Source organism: Anser brachyrhynchus, assembly GCF_964034855.1.
Source record: "Anser brachyrhynchus genome assembly, chromosome: 8".
Classification (NCBI taxonomy): Eukaryota; Metazoa; Chordata; class Aves; order Anseriformes; family Anatidae; genus Anser; species Anser brachyrhynchus.
Genome location: NC_137702.1, coordinates 8150251 through 8173413, shown reverse-complemented (window position 1 = coordinate 8173413; position 23163 = coordinate 8150251). Strand labels below are relative to the sequence as shown.

General features: G+C 41.7%; 1 protein-coding gene across 3 annotated transcripts in view; it reads right to left on the bottom strand.

Annotated features, from left to right (window-relative positions):
* LOC308199414 (BEN domain-containing protein 5) overlaps positions 1–23163 on the bottom strand; it is a 923492-nt gene that overhangs the window by 205897 nt on the left and 694432 nt on the right. For all 3 annotated transcript variants that reach the window (XM_080603543.1, XM_080603541.1, XM_080603542.1), the window contains one exon: positions 11804–11893. In XM_080603543.1, the coding sequence (XP_080459669.1) occupies positions 11804–11893 (90 nt within the window). The remainder of the gene's footprint in view (positions 1–11803; positions 11894–23163) is intronic.

The following is a 23163-nucleotide window of genomic DNA, read 5'->3' as shown; positions in this document are numbered from 1 at the left end:
AACAAAAGAGTTTCTGGGGATACACTGCAGGAATCAGATGATCTTGCTTTATTAATGAATTACTTGGGATTTATCAGAATAATTCTAAAGATGTTGCTTCAGAAGATGTGTTTGGTCATCATTATTATTCAAAGTCTGTCTTTCCCATGAGTGCAAGTCCTCCAGACAGTAAGAAAAACATTTGCTGGATTATGGCCCTCAATTTTTACAGAATTAACTAATGTTCAATACAGCTATAACAGAAATATTCAGGGAGATTCTGCCTTCCCTGATGTGTAAGACAAGAGGATCACAATCCTGAAAAATGGCTTGATGGCAAGGGGGGAAAATGCATACAGAATAGGAAGATCCAGAATGCATGAACCATGGTTAAGCAGGCATTTTGCATTCTTTGCAGAATTAACTCAGGAATCCTTGCATTATTTCCTGCTGTCCTTATCAACTTAAAAAACATCAGTCTTTTGACCATGGCCCTGAAGGGGAGATTCAGCTGTACATCAACAGCTCACACAGCACTAGCAAAGAAGGGAAAAGAAAAAAGTCCCTTTTCTCCATTTTTTTTCCTTTTAGTTTTGGAGTTAAGGCTATTATGTTATTGGTGCTCCACTGAGGACCAGTCTGAGCTTCCAAAAGGCTGAAAGATGACTATTCTCTTCCCCTCCATAACAACTGAATACTTGGATGTCAGAAGCCCTTCTGGGGCCAACAAAGGGATTGCACCACAAGTGCAAAGTTTCCCAAGTTGCCCGCACCAGGAAAAAGATTCCCAGTGGAGCTTTATAAGCAACGAAACAAACAAACAAAACAAAACAAACAAACCAAAAAAAAAACATCACCAGGGAGGACTAGGCAGACTTTATTCTGCTTGGGAAACAACCACTAAAGTTTGCTGGTCAGCAAGGAATAGCCAAAGATGACAACACTTCTTTCAAGCCTTTTGCTGTATTGTCTCGCCAGGACTCTTTGCACTCCCTATGCTCAGAATTACCTCCTCAAAGCCTGGCAGCTCTGCCTTTCCCTGGGGACCAAGAACCTTTGGGTTTCCAGTGGGCTTAGTTTAGCAAAGTTGGGAAGTGGGAATGGAGGGATGGATGGCCTAACACCTCTCTCCAGGACCTGTCATATAACACATTTCTGCATATTCAGTAAGTGCAAACAAGCAGCCATGTAGTGCTCTTAGTATTGTGGCATTAACTATTGTAGCAATAGGAACTATGGAAGTCTCCGGAAAACAAATAAGAACTACTGAAGATGGATAGATCAGTCCAAGCAATGAATGTGCTATAAACCAAGAAAGCAAAAGATAGATTTCTCTGGAGGGAGACAGAATTCATTTACATATGAAAATCTAATACACGGTGAAAAAGAAAAAAGGCACTCCATAAATAATGTTAGGAAAAATGAAAAATATATTTTTAAACACATTCTAAAAATGGCTTCCAACATCTGCAAATGTGCTGCTCAGTCAAATAGAGACCCAGGAGCAATAGGTATGAAGCAGGCAGGCACACCAAGTTCTGTCATAGAGACCAGAGGGGCACTGCCAAAGCAGTCATTTGCAGCTATCCTTTACAGATTCCTTCAGCTGTAGATTATTGCAAGAGTACACTGGGGAGCATCTCTGTTAAGTTGCCTTGACCTTCAACAGTCCACAGGTACTTGCCAGTAGCCACTGTCACAAGCGGCGTACTCAGCTAAACATTTGCTCTGGGTTTGCACCTCAGAAAAACATCCCTAAGTACCACACAAGTAAAACCAACTGCTTGTGAGAGAAAATAGGTCTGCATCCATTTCACCCTTGGTGGTGGAGGCTGAGCAATTCTGATCAGCATCAAAGAACAGTCAAAAATGAAATGAAGCACAGAAGTCCATCTGCATAGCAAAGTCCAACTTCAGCCTCTGCATACATTGAAAGCAGGGACTGGGTGCAACACCTGAACTACTTCCTGGTGACTCATGAGCTGATCAGACTGGGGAAAAAAAGGTGATTTATTAAACAAAAACCTAATCCTCTGGGAAGATGCAATCGCCAAGAAATTGCTGGCTGCATTTGAATTTTCTCCCCTTGAATTTGAGATGAAAGTTGTGTATCTGCAGGTTGCTTCCAGAGCTGCTGGAGGGGACGTGTTGGGTAGCTGCTTTACACCAGTCTCCAGCAGGGAAAAGCTTTTTTCTGTGATTTGCTTTTTTTGTTAAGACAAAAAACTAACAAAAAAGCAACAAGGTGACCACATGTCTACACAAGAAAAGCATTGCAGCAGTCTGCCCCTCACCAACGAAGAGGGATCTGTTCTTTTATTTACAGTGCATGGTATCCAGGCAAGAATAAGCTCCAGAGAAAAAAATTAGGGCCACTGCCTGTCAGAGACAAGCTCCTGGCTGCTAAGGAGCAGAATATGTTGTATGCCCCCCATCTCCCCACAACCCCCAAGAAAACCTTACTGTGAAAATGGAGCTGTGCTGTAAATCCTGAAGGTGATGGTAATTAGCAATGAAGAAGAAATACCCAGAGAGCAAACTATCCTCACGTGAGTAGGGCTGCTACAAGCAACTGACATCTCTGCTTGTGAAGAGGTAAAATTCTCCAGGAGGGTATAAAGTACACGTTTCCATCTGAAGAGCACAAGGGAGGAAGATAGCAAGATACAACTTTCAGGGATTCTCTAAGCATTGAGGAGTTTTGTTGTTGCTGTTTGAGGAAGAAAAAACCCACAGCATTTCCTAAAGAATTCTGTTTGGAGACGCTCATTACAGAACCTACTTTGAAGCATATTTAAGTAGGAATATGATGCTCTTGTTCCAGAATAAGAATTGCTTAAGAAATAGTCAGCTCCACTCTATGTTCACAGCCTGCCTCAGATGTAAACGAACTCTCAAGTGCCGGCAAGCCCTCAGACAGAACCTCTCCCCAAGCTCCTCACAGCAATGGGTTTAGACTCTAGCAGCACTGTGACCACATAAGCTAGTGTCAAGGTGTTATTTTTCCTCTTATCCTTGGCCATTAGGAACATCACTAAAAAGAAAAAAAAGAGTCCACATGTTTCACCAGAGACAAAGAACATTTAACTACAGAAAATAGATAGAATTTTAACATCTTGACCACAAAAATGCAGTTTTAATAAGTTTAATAAGTAGCCTCTTTTGTTGCATGAAAGATACAGACATCAGGGGTGGGGGGTGCCACTGAAAACAACAAACTGAGACTTCAGACTGACACGCACACTGCAGAGTAACAGCTTATTTCAAAGCCGCTATAGGGATCTATCATTAAAGGGACAACTTTCCTGGTAAAGGTAAATTTTTTTTTTTATTTTTATTTTTTTTAGAGAACTATGCAACTGTTCAAAATCACCCCAAATCCACATCCTAACTCCTTGTCCACAAAGTATTTAACAGAGGTTTGCCCAAGTATTAAGATTTCCATCAAAGCGATTTTTGCCTACATTTCCTCCAAGATAAAATTAAGCAGGACTGGTAAAGTATTTGTGCCCACTTTTGGCTGGAGCACATGCCCCATTACCCTCCTCTCAATCCTCAGAGCGCAAAGCAGGACTGCACTGCAAGAGCAAAGATGACCTCCCCAAAGTGCTGTTCTCTCAGGCAGGAACTTGCTTTTATCATGAGTCCCTTCTACTTGCCCTCCAGAGGAGATTTAGGCCCTTTGCTCTTTACGCTGCAGAAGTCAAGGGGACATGCCTCTTTATAAACACGTACACAATACCTTGCGACAGGCACACACAAAGCATGTGAACAATCTGTGCAGGGGCAGAGGCAGAATCTCACCCAGGTGCCCTTGTGTCAAAGAAAAGTTTCCAGCAGCCAAGTCCCAGTCACACATGAATGCCGGCTCCTCAGAGCAGCAGTTATAGCACTGCAGAAGGAGCAGGAAGGCAAGCACAGGGCACCTTGGAGACAAAAGGACTGAAAACAAAATGAAAACAAAAAGTTCAATTCAGCTGAACGGAGCCAGGGCAGGCAAGGAACAAAGGGTCAGAAGACAAAGCTGGAAACAATAGACCAGCAAGATTAATATCAGTTGTGAGGAAGATCTTGGACAATACTGAAAGGGAAGGAAAAGGATTGAAGTATAAAAACTAGAAGAGAGAACTAATTGTGAAGCCTGAGATACTAGCACAACACCTGCAGCTTGATCAGTACATCTCACACACTATAGCCCTTACAGAAAGGGCTTCAGCTCACGACTTTGACTCCTTGAAATTAATGACAGTTATTCACTATCAGCCATTCCTTTTTCATTGACAGCAGAGGGATGTAGATGAAATCTGCAGACAACCCCCAACTTCCCTATGGCTTTTCCGACCCTGTTCTGATTTCTGCATATTCATGCCCTGGTCCAATTCCACTGGGGCAAGACTTCAAGGTTTCTCCCTGGGATTTCCCCCTAGCGCCAGAAGCTCCAGCAGCATTTGACCATGCATATGAAGCTCAGTTTCTTGGGAAAACCTACCTGCACAGGACATAGATGCTCTTCGCCAGCTGGACAGCTGCACAGCCCCTGCTGGCAATGCCACAAGCAAGGCATCTAGTACCTCCAGCAGGCCTGTGCTCCCGTGCAGACCCAGAGAAGCTGGGCAGCATGGGCAAAGCACCTCTCCCTATACAAGGGCACAACTTGCTGCCTATGGCTGTACAGAGAGCAATATGCACGTAAAATGGTCCTGACCTAACTGATAAATGGAAAGAGAAGAACATCTTGAAAATCCACCTGGACTGCCATTTCCAGTTGGAAAAACAGACCACAGTAAGGAAAGCTAAATGACCATGAAGGTCAGCTGTAGCAATATTTTCTTTTTCCTATCCTCAGAAACCAACAAAGTGCCACTGTGTTCTGATACAAAGATGATGTGCTCTGCCCTACAGGCAGGTTGGTTAGGGCTGGAAGGAAATGATCTTTAAGATAATGCTATTCAGAAGTATGAGCAGTCAAGAAACATTGCGAAACCAGTATGTTTAAGAGATTAATTGGGCCATCCCACCCAGAGACAAAGCAAATTTGCCTGCTGTTGTGCAGTGAAGCTTTTCTCAATTCTCTCTCTTGAAGACCAAGGGCTCCTTTAACTCTGATTACTGTAAAGAGGATTAGTTAAGCAGAGGTAGTCAAAGGCCTGCCCTGGGCAAAGAGCAAACTGAATCAAACAAAACCACTTGACATTTCTTAGCTGCGTAGGCAAAGCTGACCTTGTTGTCCCAGGGATGAGGAGTTAAGACCGATCCATTCCTTCTGCTGGAAGACGCAAAGCAAGCATGCAGGGCTAGGCTCAGGGGGTGAGCTTGCCTGGTGAGTCCGATTTTTTACTCCCACTGCTGCTCAGGGGATACAGGAGATAAGACAGCAACTTCTGCTGCTGGTAGCAAAAGGTGTCTCAGCCACAGCCTTCTCCCCAGATGCCCCAACTCCTTCCTCCAAGGCAGCCTGTCTCTCATAGGTCCTGGGGATTCCTTTTTCCTCTTGCAGACTGCAACCCCCACTCCCACCCTGCCACCTCCATGCCTTCTCTTCTGTGCAGGGGTTCACTGGCACATCCAAAAAGCACACAATAAGAGTGAGCCACAAAACTACATAGCCAGAGAAATTTAACCTCATTAAAAGTTTTCTCCAGCTCAGGAAACCAGTCATGTAAGCTCTCATGCCTGCCTGACACTATAGTGATTTGATTCAAGATGTGGCATCTTATAACACCTAACATAGCAGAAATTCTTCTAATGGTCTATTTACATCAACATTTTTAAGAGGAGCTTTTATTTCCATTACTCCAATATGGACGTTTTATATTCTCACAACAACCTCTCTCCCCTGGGATACTTCACACTAAAATCCCATCCAGGAGATTTACAAGGGACAGACAATAGTGTTTTTCATGTTGCTTTAGAAGTCAAGGAGAGTGTGTTTCCCTTTGTATTAAAGCTTAGGAGCTGTGCACTTAGAGAAAAAAAAAGTCTTAGTGAGAAGGATGAATGCAGTCTAACAACTTTAAGAGAGCCCTGCAGCTCATTTTATGGTTGGGCTGCTGAATTCTGTTGTCTTTGTCTACTTATCATTCGGTTTCCTGAACCCCTATAAAAGAGACCATGAACTGCAACTTCTGTTCACCATGTTCCCCTCACTACTTGTAAGCGCTAAGCTGTGGCTAAGTGAACAGAAGAGCGTTCCCATCTACTCTGCCACAACTTATGCATAACATCTTGCAGAATACCATTCATTTTATAGAAAGATTTTGCTCTTTTTTGAGCAAGACCTGTCACCTCTAGATGAGAAATGTGCAACGGCCGATGCATTTTCCTAAGGATTGCAGGTGAAAAAGGAGATTTGCAAAGGGTACAACAAATACTGAAAGGGAATGTAAACTCAGCATTTTCGTACCTTTGGGGTGGGAAGAGTGTAAAACTCCCTTAAAGTGGAGCTTCTGTTTAGTTCATTTTGTTTGGCAAAAGAAAAGCAGCTGACAAACTGAAACCCTGGCAATGGTACCATAAAGAGCATTCCTGTGTCTGGGAGAATCACCAGACTTGTTGCACGGCCAAGGCAGAGCACCCTACTGTATCCAAAGATGAACCACAAGCTAAGACTTGGTACATATGGAAGCATTCACTTCTTTAAGCCTAGGTGTAGCCAGCAGAGTATACACATTTGCTTCTAGTCTCTTTCATTTGCCAGAGAAGACAGAACTGAAACCTTACAGTAATACAACAAACATGAATGTGTAATACCCACACACTGTGGAATCCTATTTGGTTTCCTCCTCTGGTAAGAAATATAGCCCAGAAATGAAGATTTGTCTTGCTAGAAGGAAGAGCATCACAAATGATGCATATAGAATGAGGTTAGAACCGATGCAAAACTTGCATCTATTTAGACAAATTCAGTCTGATGAAGTCCAACAGATAATGCTCTCAAGCTTCTGAGGCCCCCGTCATTACCACAACAGGCACTTTCTGGACTTTGCTTTTAACCAGCACAGCTGCCTGCTGCTTCCAAAGCATCCTATACTAATGCCTACCGGACTCAGTTTAATTTCTCTAGGTGAAATTTATCCCCGTGAAATAGCTAAGCAAGATGACCACCTCTGTTACTTCAGAAAGGTTCTTTTCACATGTAAAGGCTCCATTAGCTGCATTTACTCTTGCATTTAAAACACGCCTTGTCCTGTCTTTCAGCTATCACTTATGCCCTAATGCCCAAAGATTTATGCTTAGTGAAGGAAGTAGAAAAAAAAGCATTTAACCCAGACACAGCTTATTCCTCCTCTTTCCTCATAATAAAAGACAAAGATTGGCAGAAATTCCAAGCAGAAGCAACAAGTTCAGAAATGACTTTTTGCATATACAGCTGCCTTTCCTACAAGCAAAAAAAAAAACAAGTTCCAGTCTTGTTGCAGCATCTTTACTCTTAATAATTTCTTCAGGGATTCTCCAGGAACAAATTCAAAGAATCTGAAGGCACTGCCTACATGAAGTGAACCAGACAACTTCCACCACTTCTAAGAGGACATCTTGGAGTCTGTCCTAGAATAAGATCCTTCACAGCACATGGAGACGGAGAAGAGTACCTTAGTCATGTAGAGAGCAAGTTCAATAACCCATTAGCCTGGTGAATTATTATACAATAGCAGAGATAGCTGGTAGAAAACTTGTTTTCAGGCAGTTTGTCCCCTTCTACCCCGTTTTTCAAACTTTAAATCAAAAATTGTACGAAAGTTTTCCTTTTTTTTCCCTGCCCTCTAGTGGCAAGAGGGTGGGGGGTTAAAACTGCAGATCGAGAATGCTCACAGAAAACCAAAAAAGTCATTGACTGGTGTAGTCTGGTTTTTCATTTCATATCATTTGATTTAAGGTGAAGCAAGAGGGAGCATTCATTTAAACAGCTGTAATGAAAAGAGATTGATTGAAAAGTCATTTTTGCTCCATTTCTTATGGATAAGAGTCCCAGGTGTCTGTTTTCCTTACATTTTCTTTTTAACGGCTGTTCCCTATTCAGCCCATAAGCTTCAAGGTCAGCATCAGGTCAAATTGCATTTAGTACAAGACGCTCAGCATCTGCAAATCCCTCGCCTTCCTTTCTCGCACTAGGTCTTCCACCCCGGGCTCCCAGCCTAGCAAACTTTAAAGTAAAATGCTTGGGGAAGAAATCTTAATTTTTGGATTTAAACGGCATAGTGGATGCCACATTGGCAAATGCATTACAGAGATGAAAAACGGCATCCTCCTAACGGAAGATCCTAAGTTTATGAGGAAAGTACATGCCTACGTACATCTAGACATGCTTAAATTTGCAATTGCTGAATGCTGGCAAAAGCAAAAACATACAGGAAAATTTGAACTAGCTACCATGTCTCCTGCAACACTCCACGTGCATTTGCTGTCTCCAACAAAACAAGTCTAACAGCCAGAGGAAGGAAAATAAGACTACAAGAACACTGGAAAAAATACTCTTATTGCCAGACCTTGAATGAAATCCAAGCCTTTAGAAAGCTGGTTTAACACCATTTTTTTTGGATGGTAGGGACTTGTACATGGATTTTGCATTTTACACACATGCACGCTGCATAAGTATAGAGGTATTATTTGATATTTGGTCCTATCTGAACTTCAGAAATCACTCAGAAATCAGAACACCCCAAGAGAGACGAATTCAAGTTGTAAAATGAATTCTCTCTCTCTCTCCCCCCCCCCCCCCCATGATAAATGCCCTAAAATGGTCTGTAAGAGTAAACTGAAAACAAGAGGCCTCTTCATCCTCAACCCTATTCCTACTTCCTCAGCCCCAAACATGACAAGCATCAATACTCATCATGGCCACCATCACAGCCTGAGGAAGGAGAGCACTGTTCTACCTTTGGATGTAAAGGATACTCACGTGATATACTCTTCTCTGGTGCCTAAATCTCCAACTCTGACCCTGAACTTCCCAACGAGCAGTTTAGAGCTATCAGGAAAACTTCCTAAAAAGGCTAACCTCAAGCATTGTAATAACTCTTAAAACACCAAAACAGAAACAAGAGGTTCTTAATCCATCTGTCTGTGAGGAGGCCCTTTGGGGTTTTATCTGCCTTTTAAGGAACTGAGCTACAGCTCAGCAGCTGCACAATGTGTGAAATATTATGGCACTTGTTTTTAACTGCTGGACGAGGTGTTTAATGATTCTAGGGAGGTCTGGCTACTGCTGCTAGCACTCCACAGCTGTAAGGAGAATAAGGTGTGTAACCAAGTTTACAACTTATAAAATCTGCACGGATAAGGGGTATTTGTATCCAAACCCCAGTTTTCAGTAGATTCTTCATAACGGAAAACGAAGACTGATAACAAAAACAATACAGCCCTGAATGGAGAGGAGCATTTATGGACTTCTCCCACAGTTACACAACGATGCTTGTTTAGCTCTCATCTTTGGATAAGCGGAAGACAAAGGATCGATAGTCAGGACCAAGTGTATATTGGTAAATCAAGGCTAGATAATTTCCTTTGCAGGGTGTCTTGCCTAACCAAAAAGTGGAAGACAATAGGAAGCCAGTGTCAAGCCCCAGGAGGCTCGTGTTGACACTACACGTAGCTGTATATCCTCAGCAGAGAGCAGGCCAAAGAGGGTAGGAAGAGACTCTGCTTGCCCAAAGACAGGTAAGGAGTTAGTTATGCCCTTAGTGCCTTAAAGAGGAAGATAGACCCTGAAATGAATGAAACATTAAAAAAAAAAAAAAAGCTTGTAACTTATCTCTGGTTCCTCTATAGGCAGATTCTCCAGGCTTGGGCAGTCACAATTCTGCTCCTCCATGAGATCCTGCTTGCACCTGGGGAATCTTTGGGATTAACTTCCATATCTTAATACACGAGGTGGTGAGTATAATCAAGTATTCAAGAACAAATCTCTCTACTGAGGAAAAAAATCCTGACACATTCCGTATGCACCGGGCTTGCATTTGGATATTAAATCTGCAGCATCTAACTCTGCCAAAATGCCTCCCAGGACTCCAGAAATAAAATTCTTTATTGTGCCTTCACTTGACTGCCCGAGGGATCCTTTTCATCCTTTCTTTTGACCCTCCTATGCAAAAGTTTCCAAAGATGGAGCAAGCACCCACTTTCACATCTGGCAATACTAGAAACAACACAGCATCAGCCTTGAAATGTTTGCCATTTCTACTTGTCTTGACACTAATTATACACACAAGGCAGCTTCATCTGCACTGGGCAGAATGTCTCGATGCACAGCAGAGTTCAGTGCCTTCAGATCCATGCATTTCCAAGTGAGTCAAGCGTGCATTATAACTGCAGTCACAGCAAGTTTCTGACGTGCTTCTCCAAGACTGACCCCTATTTTTTTTTCTTACTTCCCCCCCTCTTCTTGTTTTAATTTTTTTTTTCCTACAAAACAGTTTGAGAGAATCAGAGCATGACTTCCATCCAGTTGTTTCATCAGGCTAAACATGCCACCCACTTTTTCACATTCCTTTTTTATTCCCGTTTTAAATGAACTCTCCATTATAAAAATAAAATAACTTCATTTACAAAATACCACCTCAGCAGCATGCCTCAGCCCTCATTTTGCAGGGCTATGCCAACAGCCACAAACAGAATCAAAGCACCCAATTAAAAATCCATATTCATTAACAAACACCATGTATACTAAAATGCCCTGCATTGACTATGCCACCACAGGAGATGAGGCACTTGCTGAGTTCCCCTGCTCTCAGCCTGAAGCCCTGTTGTCTTAAAGAAAACATTTTACCTTTGCTAGCACACAGACTGACGAGAAGAGGCCCAGTATCCTCTTAGCCCATCGGGCTAGGACAGCAGAAGTGACAGCTGTTGACCTTTTGCCTTAGAGAGGTGCCAGACACGGGGCTTTGCCAGGCTGAGAAGTACACAGAAGACCATGAAACTGTGCCAGACCTTCCACACTGAGGTCTTTAGGTACCAACAGGGCCAGCTGCAAACCAATCTGCAGCATTACGAGCAGCCAATATAATAAGCTTTGCATATGCTTGATTGATGCATCTCATTGGCTAGGCAGGGCCATACCCGAGCTGATGCAGTAAATTAGCACATTCCCTTGGTTTCGGGGAAGTTACGCTGATTTACACCATCAACAATTTATCACCGCAAAAAAATCACATACCATAAGTACAATATTTCAGACCTATACAATGAAGTTATATGAACACATGCAAGGATTATTTATTTATTTGTACCCACAAGCCTGAGATTTACAACTCTTTATAAATACAAGCTGGGTAATTTGCTTTCTATTTTTAGCAGGAATGCTTTGTGCAGGGAACAGCTGTCAGCCACTGGGAGCTGTGCTCCTCCGAGCAGCAGCTTCAGACAAATAGAGGCCTCTCAGAATTACACTGGAGAACTGGGGCCATTGCTTTGCAGCGGAAAAAATTATTGAAAATAGTAGACAGCAAGAAAAAATAATGGAGAACTCCTCCCAGAGCTTTTCCAGCTGGTTTTCCTACAGAAAGGATCCGTATGGGATCACATTGCATATGTGCATGTCAGACTGTCAAGTCTTCCTGAGTAACCTCAGAGCCCACTGCCCAGTTCTGACCAGGTTCCGCAAACATTCACAAGTCTCAGCGATGATGTATTCCGACTGATTTCAAAAAGACATACAGCTGGGTAGAGGTGAGAGAGTCTTCTAGTGTCTTCACCATGGGAAAAAAAACACATGAACTCATCCTTCTGTCAGACCAACAAAATTGGGCATATCCAGCAAGTGCATCCATAGGAAACCAGATCTGATCTTTCCTTTTTGTTACAAAACCATGATGTTGCAGGCACTCACCTTGGCACACGAAGGAAGATGGCGTTTCCCCAGGGTGGACACGCGCAGTGATGAACACCACTTTCTGTTCTGCACCTGGACGCAGGTTCGCTGCAGCAGAGGGGGGTGGCAGGTGACAGAGGGGAAAAAAGAGAGACAAAGATCCTTAAACCAGGTCCCATATGTAGGACACACAGGGACATTAATATTAAAGCATATCCTTTTATTAAAATTGGTCATACATTATAAATAAGCGCAATCTATAATTAAAGCAGGCAGCGTCACTGGGTCTCCGCACCAGGCCATAACAGCAGACTGCACAAGGGCTGCAAAGCTAACGACACGCAGCCAAACCTGCGACAACAAAGTTAGCTCTCTTTTTAAAAACCAAGATTTACTACAGTGAGTTTAACTGCACTGTAATTGCTCTCTCACTTGTGATAAATGTCCCCCTGGGGCACCGAGAAGAACAGTGGGGGGCCATTCACATTGTAAAGCCAATTGCACCCTGCATTACACTTGATACAAACCTTAGCAGTGCCAAACAACAGTAAGTGCTAAAAAATGATATTTATTAGCGTGGGTTTTGTTTTGGGGGGGCTTGTGGTTCTTTTGCTTTTTAACTACTTGGGTCTGTATCTGCTCTGATTGAAAGAAACATTCAAAAACAAATTAAAAAAAATAAAAGAATTAAACTGGAGAGAAACAGTAAGTATATGAATAACATTAAGGAAATCACTTGCCCTGTTACGTGAAATAGCAAGGACCTCTGAGGTGGACCATAAAAGGTGGCTAATGGTGCACTAAGCAACCTTCTCCTGTGGGGCTGTGAAAATAAGCCAGGTCCCCTCCAAATCACAGCTCAGCAGAAGGAAGACAGATCCTAACACAACTTTGCATGGGTTAATCCCGCACTATTGAAACCATGATGCTTCATGGGTCAAGCGGGATGTTTTCTTCGTTTGCGCACTGACAGTGTTAACAAACAGGAAATAAAAATTACACCCTTTCAAAGAAGTTTTGGGAACTTAAAAGACCATAAGAGGTCAGGACTCAGTTAGATATCTAGATCTGAACACACAGCAGGAGTAAAACTAGACACAGCAGGATCCAATTTAAATCTTTGCTGTGAAATAAAGTTTTTTCACTGAAAGGCAACTGAAAACTAAATCCAAACTGATTTTTTTTTTTTTAAATTAGGTTTATGCATTACACACATACATTCTTAAACACAAAAAGATATTTGGAGCCTTACACCACACTTGAGGGTTTTTTTTTTTTTTTGGTGTTGTTTGTTTTTAATTTCCTGAGTCTTACAAATGCTCGGCTTACCCAATAGTAAATCACACCTAACAAAAAATCACAGAAATAATCAATACATTTTTGGTTATTCTCAAGAGGGAACTGGACAGCAGATCTCAGCAAGGTTTTTATTTATTTATTTCCTCAGCCCTTCTAAATGTCCTACAGATGCTCACCCTCCAACTCAACCATTCATTTGTTCATTCACTCACCAATTTCACCATTCTCTGGTGTTTTTGAGCCCCAAAGGCAAAGAAATATAAGAATGTCTCTGACAAACGTAGCAGCTGGTGGGGTCAATTCTGTCTGCAGAGGAAAAGTGGGAGGCAGCAAAAAGGAGTACAACACCATCAGCTGATGACCACCCCTCATCATTTGCATTAACATTGATTAGCGTGGGAGGAAGGAGATATAGCAGCAAACCAAATTTAATGAGCAAAAGAGGAAGTCTGGGATGACATCTGCAAGAGGAGGAGTTTTCTCCTCTCAGGAAAAAATCATTAAAGGGGCATGGACTCATCTCACAAGCAATGCTCAGCAACATGACTACTCAGCAAAGTGGTCAGCAAAATAGTGGCCCATTTGGAGCTGGAGCAGCTTCTCAACTAAGAAACTTTTTAGAGGATGAGATTTTTGGTTTTAATTATGACAGTTTTGACCCTCCCCACCATTTTTTTAAAACTTTATTAAACTCAGCTCAACATCTGTTCTGCCTTTAAAGCTAGCACAACGGTGATAAACACCAAGCAAATATCATACTGAAAAGAAACCCACTTAACCACTAACAAACAACTCAAATCTCACCTCTCTAAATACAACTTGCATTATTTGGCCCACAACCCACGTTCCTTCTCCAACACTATAGCACATACAATCGGTCACTTGAAGCAGTCTCATTGGCAACACTCCCTCAGCTCTCACCTGGTAAATGGCAACTTCCACTCTTAGTTACAGATTACACAAGTCTAACTAAAACAGAGTCCCTCAGAAAATGTTTTCTACCGAAAGGAGACAAAACACAATCTAAACCTTCGTGGAAAGGCAGCAAATTCACTTAACCTTTTTCATTTCATTTTTATGCTGGTATAATAACATGGAAACAACTATTTGTATGGAGTAGCTTACGTAACTAGAATTTTCTTGCAGAAATAATGAATTTATGAAATCACATTTGCACTACCAAAATGAAGTTCTGTAACAGGACTAAAGTAGAGTTTGCTCAACATCAGAGATCTTTCCTGATACCATGCCAGTTCAGAAAGAGACTGCAGAGAGAGAGAAGATTTCTGGTCCTAAACCCATGGTATGGTAATGACACAATTTCCCAAATTAGTACTACCAAGGCTGAAGAAGTACAAAGGCAGAGTAAGTCTCATCCCAGCAGTCTACCTCTCAGAAAGTTTTCAACTGGCGCCCATGCAGGAGAATGTGGAAGTGAACTCCACTCCTTCAGAGTGCTGCAAAGCTGGGGCAAGGTACTAGGAATGGCTTGCCTTTCTCCTCTCCCATATTTTACCCCATTCATACTAGACCTGAAGGCTCTAATCAGAAGAAATGGAAACCCATCATCCTAAAAAACTTGCGTTAATTTGATTTTAATGCCCACACATTTTCTTGAAATACATGTATCCATTGGCAAAACAAATTCCAGTCTTCCTTTCTCAGGGACTTTGCAGCATGAGGTGGGCTGTTGCCAGCATTTTGTATTCAAAACCCTGCGAGTTGAAGACTCCACAGAGGAAATAAAAAGGAACTATATTGCATTACGCTTCACTGTGTTGTCTCGGCTTGTCTGTCCAACAGAACTATAACATCTGCGTTGAAAGCCAACATTGATGTCGTTGCTGTCCTGGCTGCCTAGTCTCTGCCACATTAAACTGCTTTAGCAAATCCAATCCAAGCAGCATTTACCGTACTCTGGCTTTTTCTGAGAGACCAGATTAGCACCTAATTCCATTTGTTTTTGTTACTTCTGGTCACAAATGTCATTTCAGGTAGTAGTACACATCTCAGCAACACACACTACAAAAGAACACCATTTCTGGTCTCTATCAAGCACCGCTAGACTGGGTTGGGTCAAATAAACACAAGCTTTTCTTGCCTGTTATAGTTGGTTTGCAGGCCACATCCCATCAACATGCATTGAGCAGTGCAAAAAAACCAAGTGGTGCCAAAGGTAAAAGTGGTGCCATTTGCACTGCAGAGATGAGCAAAGACTGTACTACAGTTTCTTCAAATCAGACATCTAGCCCTAGTCACATTTTCCTGGCAGAGGTGGAAGCAGGATCTTGGCTCCCATGCAGCATCCATGTGAGGACAGCTCTGTGCAGGGGGATCACCTCCACACGGTGCCTCTGCTGCTCACTGACTCCCCTCACCTTCCAACCATGCTTAGATAGTCCCACCTGGAGCACTGAGTGGTTTTGTTTAGCAAAGCCTCACTTGTGCCTGGACTCTACCCAGCAGCGGTCCTACGCATCGCGCTCAAAATTGGATCCAACCCTCTCAAGTTCCAAATTTTCGTTCAGGCTCTGGCCCTGACTCTGTCAGGTGCTTAAATATGTGATTTAGTTTGACAGACTTCTATTGTGTTTAAAAATGGGCTTAAATGTAAGTGTTGGCATAAGAGCTTTGCTGAACTGGGGCCTTTTAGCAGGAAGCCTGCTTCTGAGATCATTGTCACAATGTTTTAAAGTTGGAGATTGTGCAACTATTATCCTTTATTGCCTATTTTATGCCAAAGTCTCTCTTCTTTTTCTTTTTACATCCCTCTTAAAAGCAAAGCTATTTTGGGGCATTTAATATTATTTAATCTCTCTACTCTGGCAGCGTAGAAATTACAGGGACCATTACAATGGTCCTGTGTGTGCGTATGCTTTATTGATGTATATGCTGACCTAATATCAAATTGATTTTGCTCAGCTTTTCTGCTGACCACAGAAAAATGCAAATTGGGCATTATATTTGCACACTAATTTTATTGGGCCCTTGTGTCTTCATAAAAAGATAAAGTTTGGGCTAATAAAAATAAAACATTTCTGGTACTAATATAGGCAAATGTTTATGTAGGCAGGTAACAAATTGGTTTGTCATTTAGGGGAACATAAAGAGCACTAAAATCATCTTTAGGCAAAATAGATTGGGGGCTTTTGCTTAGCTTTTAGCTTTCATTTGCAAAATCAATTTAATGTAACACAGTGTCTCAAAGACAGGGTGACACAGGATTAAGACATTCATTGTATTCCTCCACCATAATTCCCCCTTATTCAGAGGCCCTGGGATTTGGGTTTGCTCTTGTTCAAAGGAGATTAAATATATTCCAGGAAAAGGGAAAAAGGAGCACTTAGACTTATGCTATATGCAAGCATCCTAAAGGGACAAACACAGGGGAAGGGTAGAAACGTGTGACTCAATGTTCTGAAGGTAGATGTTGAAAGAATTATCAACACGTTTCAGTGCCACCAGGAATCTGAAAGTGTAATACTTGTATGATCTCCTTGCCTAGCTATTTCTTTGTTCCTCCTTCCTCTTCCTTCAAGTCCTTTTTAACAATGCCTTATGCATCTCTTTGATGGCCAACAACCTCTGCTAGACTGCAGCTAAGTGAACTTTGATGACAGTTTAACTAGATGGGCATATATCAACAGCCTAACTTCTATTTACTGAAATGAGTTGACCTATTTAAATCCCAGAGCAGGCACAATTTCTGTCCAGCTCTCGCTTTTCATCTTCTCCTTCCCCATCCTTCCCTCAATTGCAGGGTATTTTGGAGGGGTTCCATGCAGTGGGAGGTTACATAAACAGTTTTGATGTTAATACTTGACTGCATTTTCAAGCTAATAGCCCAGTAAAGGGATCTGACTGTAAAGCAAAAGGCCAGAAGTATCTCCTGGTAAAATTACGCTGAAGCAGATCAAATGACACTGCAAAGCTATTTGCAAAATCAGAAATGGCAAGTAACTGTAGATGAAGATTCCCCTTACCTCCCAGACCCACTTGTTTGTTTTTAATCTTCATTAAGTCTTGGAAGCAACTGTTTTTCCATTTGGTCTGATACTGTCAGCTTGCCACCCTTCCGAGGCAGGAAAATTAACCACATACAAAACCATTCCAGGTACACTCACATCATCCTCCCTCACTCCTCCTCTCCACTGAAAAAACACTCCCACCAAAAACTGATTTTTTTTTTTTTTTAATTATAGATACTCTTTTGAACATTAGAACATACGGTCCTATGAATAAGAACAGCAATCTGGAATATGAACAGCACATTATCGTCCTCAAATGGCCAAGGTGATGACAACTCATAATTAAGGATGCAGACAGTAGCATTTAATGTCACCTACCTGCATCACCGTCATATCATAACAGTTTAGCAGACAGGTCCCCAGCCTGCTTTCATTTTCCCTCTCCTGCTTTGCTATTTATAAAGTCAGGTTGGAGTGTAGATAAACCCCTTGCCCTCCAGAGACCACAGGCAGGCAGTAAATTATGGGAAGGCTAAGTGGTACATCAAATGTGTCTCCTCAAAGCTATATATCATCTTGTTAAAGTTGATGCCTAATCCCAGAACCCCAGAAATCGTTCCCAAAATCCCAGAAAATGTTTGTGTCCTTCAGATGGTATAGAACAAGAAAGTAAAGTTCACCTGCAGGAAAAAAGCATTATAGCCATCTTTTTCTAAAAGTCATTTTGTTTGTGTGCCTTTCAATACTATTTCCTTAAATTCTGTAGAGTCAGAACACACCCATCTGTATTTGAATAAATGAACTCTGATCTACAGCACTCATCTTTTTTCTTGCAGTTGTCAGTATCATATTGCAAACTAAACAAACCAAAACATGTAGCATTTATCTTTTAAAAATCATACACCAGACAAACACAGTAGTTTACGTACGTAGCACTTCTCCAGTTACCACCAGTGGCAGTATAAAAATCTTCAGCCATTCCACAGAATTCTCTTAACTGAACTCCAGGGTAGTGAAGATAGGTAGAAACACTGAGGAGCTGCCTGCAGCCACAAGAGAAGTGGGCCTCATCTTTAGGGAAGGAATCAATGCTAACTGGTACCTATCTTGTTCTTCCTTTTCACAGCTATCATCCCTCTAGAAATGCTTGCTGTCCCAGTAGCTTTCACTTTATACAAAGGAGAGAATTAAAATATAGAAATAAAATATTCAGATGCAAGATATTTCCACCTGCAATACTACAGTTACACTGGTATCTTTTCAGTTTGTCTTTAAAATCCAGGGATTCAAAAGATATTGCTAGGGCATGTTATAAAGCAATTCTCTATCAGCTCTCTCCAGCGGAGAGGGCTAAGGCTATGTTTGTTTGCTACAAGTATGCATGGGCTGAAAGATAAGGGAATAATTTATGTCAGAATTTCAGCCAAGATAGCAAAGAGGGAATTACGAACCACTCACAGAACAGTCCAGCAGTTACAGGAGCAGCCAGGACACCTTTGTTCCGTTCTTTCCAGTTTTGCTGTGAATTTGTCTGTGATTAACTTCAGTAGTTAAAATTTCCCCATATAAAAAATGAGCATAAACGTGAACTACAGAAGAGGACTGAGAATCTCAATACAGCTGTATTCAGACTCTAAGCTTCTGAGATTCAGAGCCACATCATTGCACGTACGGATCCTTCCAAAAAAGCATTTCTGGAATGGACATCTGCAGCTTTCAGGAGATGCAACTCTTGAATCCTCTTGTCCAGCATCTCTAATCTCTCAAGGCCAATGGATAAATAGAGAAAAAACATGCAGAAAATCATGTATGGATCACAAAAGATGTTTTTAGAAAGCTGTGCCTGAACACTATCACCCACTGGGGCTATGCTTTCATTCTCCTCATAAACAACCAGGAGCTCAACAGGAACAGTAGTGGAAAAAAGACTGGAGAAGCACAAAATGGCGGACATAGCTGGGTAGTTACCTCCCAATGTATTTTGTTCTAAGAAGAGTCATAGATCATTCTGAGGAGAAAAGAAATGAAAAAGCAATCAAGGTTTTCTTCCCCTGCCAGCTCAAACCCAGGGGAGCAGTGAAGCACAAAGTATTCCGCAATGCAACTAACACAGTCACTGGATTTGCCTCCTATATTCTCTCTCTCAGACACTGACATGAACACCACAAACGATTCTCTCATTCTTCCCAAAACACCAGTTGTAATTGAGCATGGGGTGTCCCCACAGGAGGTGATTTTTTTCTTCTTTTTGCTCTGTCGGACCTTCCCTGGGAGGAAGGCAAGAGACTGATATAGGGTTAAGCAGAATAAAGCCTTCCGTGTACAAGACCTTGCTTGAAAGCAGTGATCCCAGACAGGACATGCAAGGTGTTCTGCAAAAGGTTCTGGCCTTTACTGAACTATGACAGTGTGTTCTTCAGTAGCTGAGCTAGAAGTCAATAAAAAGCAACCTGCTGAAATGAGATTCATGAAGAACACTGCTCCTCAGATCATGACACTGACCTCTCCAGGAAGCACTAACACTGTCTTCAGAGAGAGTGTAGAGTCTGCAAGATGAGAAAGACACCAGCAAAGAGCCCCTCTTCACATTCACAGCTTGCCTGAAATCAAAGTTCAGACCTGAGCATGTAGCACCAAAAGTTAAGTAGAGGATCTTATGTACCAAATTCAAAATACCTCAGCAAGATGGCGGACACAGGTAGGCCTCAGCTTACCACAGGCCTGAAACACTTCTACAACATCTCTAAAGCAGCACAGAAGCAAATCTGTCTTTACTGTAATATTAGTCATTGTTTTCAAATCAGCATAAGAAACTGGTTCATTTTAACATAAGGGGGATGGCAGAGAGGGTGGAAACCATCTCCTCTCACATCAGAAGCTGAGTTACCACCTTTCCTGGATATACTGCCAGGCCCCTGCTTTGTTCACTGACTCTTCCCAGTTTGTAGTCACAGGGATGTGCTGTCAGGGAGTCTGTGGCTTGAGAGGAGTCCAAACAGTTCTAAACCAGGTTTGCTTATGTGTTTATATTCTACACTCTGGACTATGACCTACCATCAGCAAGCATCACAGACATGACCTTGGACAGAAGCATACTAAGAATATTCAGCTTGTATCATACATCCAGCAGTCTAGGAGGATAAAATCCTGTCACACCCTTGTATTTTACTTCAAAGGAAAACGGTGAGATGAATGCCCCGAGGTAGGGCACCTTCATTCCTCATTAAAGATGAAGAATTAAGTAAGCTACCATCTTGATTCAGACACTACTTATAACTCCCCACACACATACTGTTACAAAAACAGTTACCACTAAAATGTTTAAATTCTACCTGGACACACAAAGCTTTCTCCTACTCTAACCAACCTGCCATGTCTCTTCCCTGCCTTTCTGCTAACTAATAACAGCTCCTCACACATGATTTTTCTTTAAGATGTCTGCAAGCAGCACATTAACTAGTGCACTAGTGTCTACCAGTCTTAATTGTGCTTTTTGTCCCATCATTAGTTAGCAATAAATTTCAGGGGTACAGTCAAATGGCATAGCATAGTGGGTATGCTATGCAACAATCATTTTGTTGTCTGCATACATACACTGGAAGGCTGTGCAAGCTTTGTACAACACAGCTAGTCAGCAAACTGTTAAAACCAATTTATACACATGCACTCTCTCTCTCAAGGCAATAAGCCTATGGAGAATTTTAATTAAAGTCAAAGGAGCTTTTAAAAGTGGAGGGGGAGAAATCTAGCACAGCAAGAAATAAATTAATAAAAACACGCTCCAAGTTGAAGCTCAAGGGGATCACTCTCCGTCATCATTTATTTAAAGGATGGGACACGTCAAAGATAGGAATGTCAAGTGGGAGATGCTGTGAAGCAGCAGAGGACAGAAAAGGGGCTGATGAACTGGATGCCACAGCTCCTGTAGCAGATCATTTTTTGTCACATAGGTTATATTTGTGTCTGACCACCTGCTGCTTGATATTCACAACCTCTCAAAGTTAGTCACCAAAATATCTGTATTCCCTTTCACATTTGATCTAGCAAGGACCTTTTAGCCCATCTAGACCACCCTTATCTGGCTAGCACCCAATTTGTGCTGAGAACTATTCCACTGTCTCACCCTGAGGAGATTTTAGTTGGTATTCACCCAGCAGTTTCCTTTGCAGAATTTCAGTACTTCTCACTTGCCTCTTCCCCTGGTGTTTATATATTTTTAAATGTGTTAATTTTGCATACATTGTTTTAGCTTCTGCTCAGGCTTTGGAATATTCCAGAGGAATGAACTGACCCCTTCAGATGAACCCTTACACACAAGCGCACCACAGATAAGCTCAATTCTCATATCCTTACAATCTTTTTATAAAGTTTCAATGAACAAGCAATGCCACAATGCTTAGCTTTAACAACTCCCAGTATCAGCTGCTACAGCAAACTCTCATCACCTCCGCCTGCCTGTCTTGTAACAGCTCACTGGGGTGTAAGACGCTTGTGTGGATCAGTGTCCTCAGCAGCCTCCTAGGTCTCCAACCCTGTATTCAAGGGAATATAATGCTTCTAGTTGGTGCACCATCACAAGCCTCCCAGCATCAGATGCAAATGAAAGTAATCATCCATAATAAATCATGTGATTATGCTGGAAACCCATGCGTGTCTGATCCTTCAACTACTAGAATTATGGAGATCCAATATTAACTGCATATCTTGACACTCATTATCTCATTCACAGGGTGTTGTGCTGTCTATTCTTCACCAGCCATATCCCTTGGTAGGGACAAAAGCTTCATGGATTGATAAGATCCCACATCAATTTCCCCATAAGAAGATAAAAATGTAATTCATTTCCAACATAAAAAATATTGAAATTTGAACCTAATACATATATTTATTAGTGAATGTAAATTGAATTACGTTTTGCCCTTTTCCATAAAGAAGAAAAAAGAAATGCCCTCATCATGGAAAGAGGGTTAGAAAGGTTAAAAAAATGAAGAAAGTCAAAGTCATTACATTCCAATCAAACTTGATAAATATGTAAATTACAGCAACTAAACAGTTGGCTTTGACAAATGACTTCCACGTAATGGATTTTTCATAGTAATGAGGCTACAGTGCAATTGTTTTTTTAAAGCCTTACATTTCTCATTAATACAAAGTGTGAGTCAGTATGCACAATGGGGATATTTACTAAAAATTTAAGAAAAAATTCAGACAGTAGTTGACATCATAGAGGGATGCCACGTCCTGAGATGGTGTCATTGCTTCCATCAGCACTGACAGATTGTTGACTGGTCTTTAATTAAGTAGCTTGAACTTGAGGTGCTACTCAATGCCAAAGAAGTACAAAGCCTAGGACTTTGTTAGTTGCAATTCATTTATGATATATTTATCCATCCAACACTATCAAGGGAGCCAATGGCATATGCTGCACAGACTCTACAAGACCCACAAAAATGGAAAAAGGTGCAAGAAAATCACTTCAGTGACCTTTAACTAACCTCTCTGCCCACCTGTATCTTCCTACCTCATTCAGGTCTTTGACCTTTCAGACCCTGCCTGCCAATCACCATGGCATTTGCGTACCATCTCCTCTGCAATCTTCCCAAGTCCCTTCCAGCCACTCGGCTTATAAGCTCCTCTACCCTCAGCCTTATCTTTATTCTAATAAGGCTTTACAACACAGGTTGGATGCTAGTCAAGAAAGATTCATGCAGAACGCCCTCATTTGTAGAGTATTGCTTTCAATTACTTTACCATTGTGCTGAAAATGATCTGGTATTCAGCTAGGCATCTCACAGTTTTGCTCTAGGCTTCAGTTTCACTTGATGCAACTTACTTTGGAACCTCTAAAGCACAGAAAAAGTTGGAGCCAGCAACAGTTTTTCAAACCAAAGTGGCAATGATTGAAGTGGAAGTGTGTCCAGAAACATTGCAGTTTCCTTGATGTGCATTCATAGCCTTAGCAAGGAACGCACAACACAGGTTGGGGGATAGGGTGTGCAGACTGTTTGCAGTAAACCAGCCAATTACTAGTACATGTGAGACTGTATTTGGATGACAAAATTCAGTGACCAACAATTCATAAATTCATAAGCGTAACATTGTACATAAGCA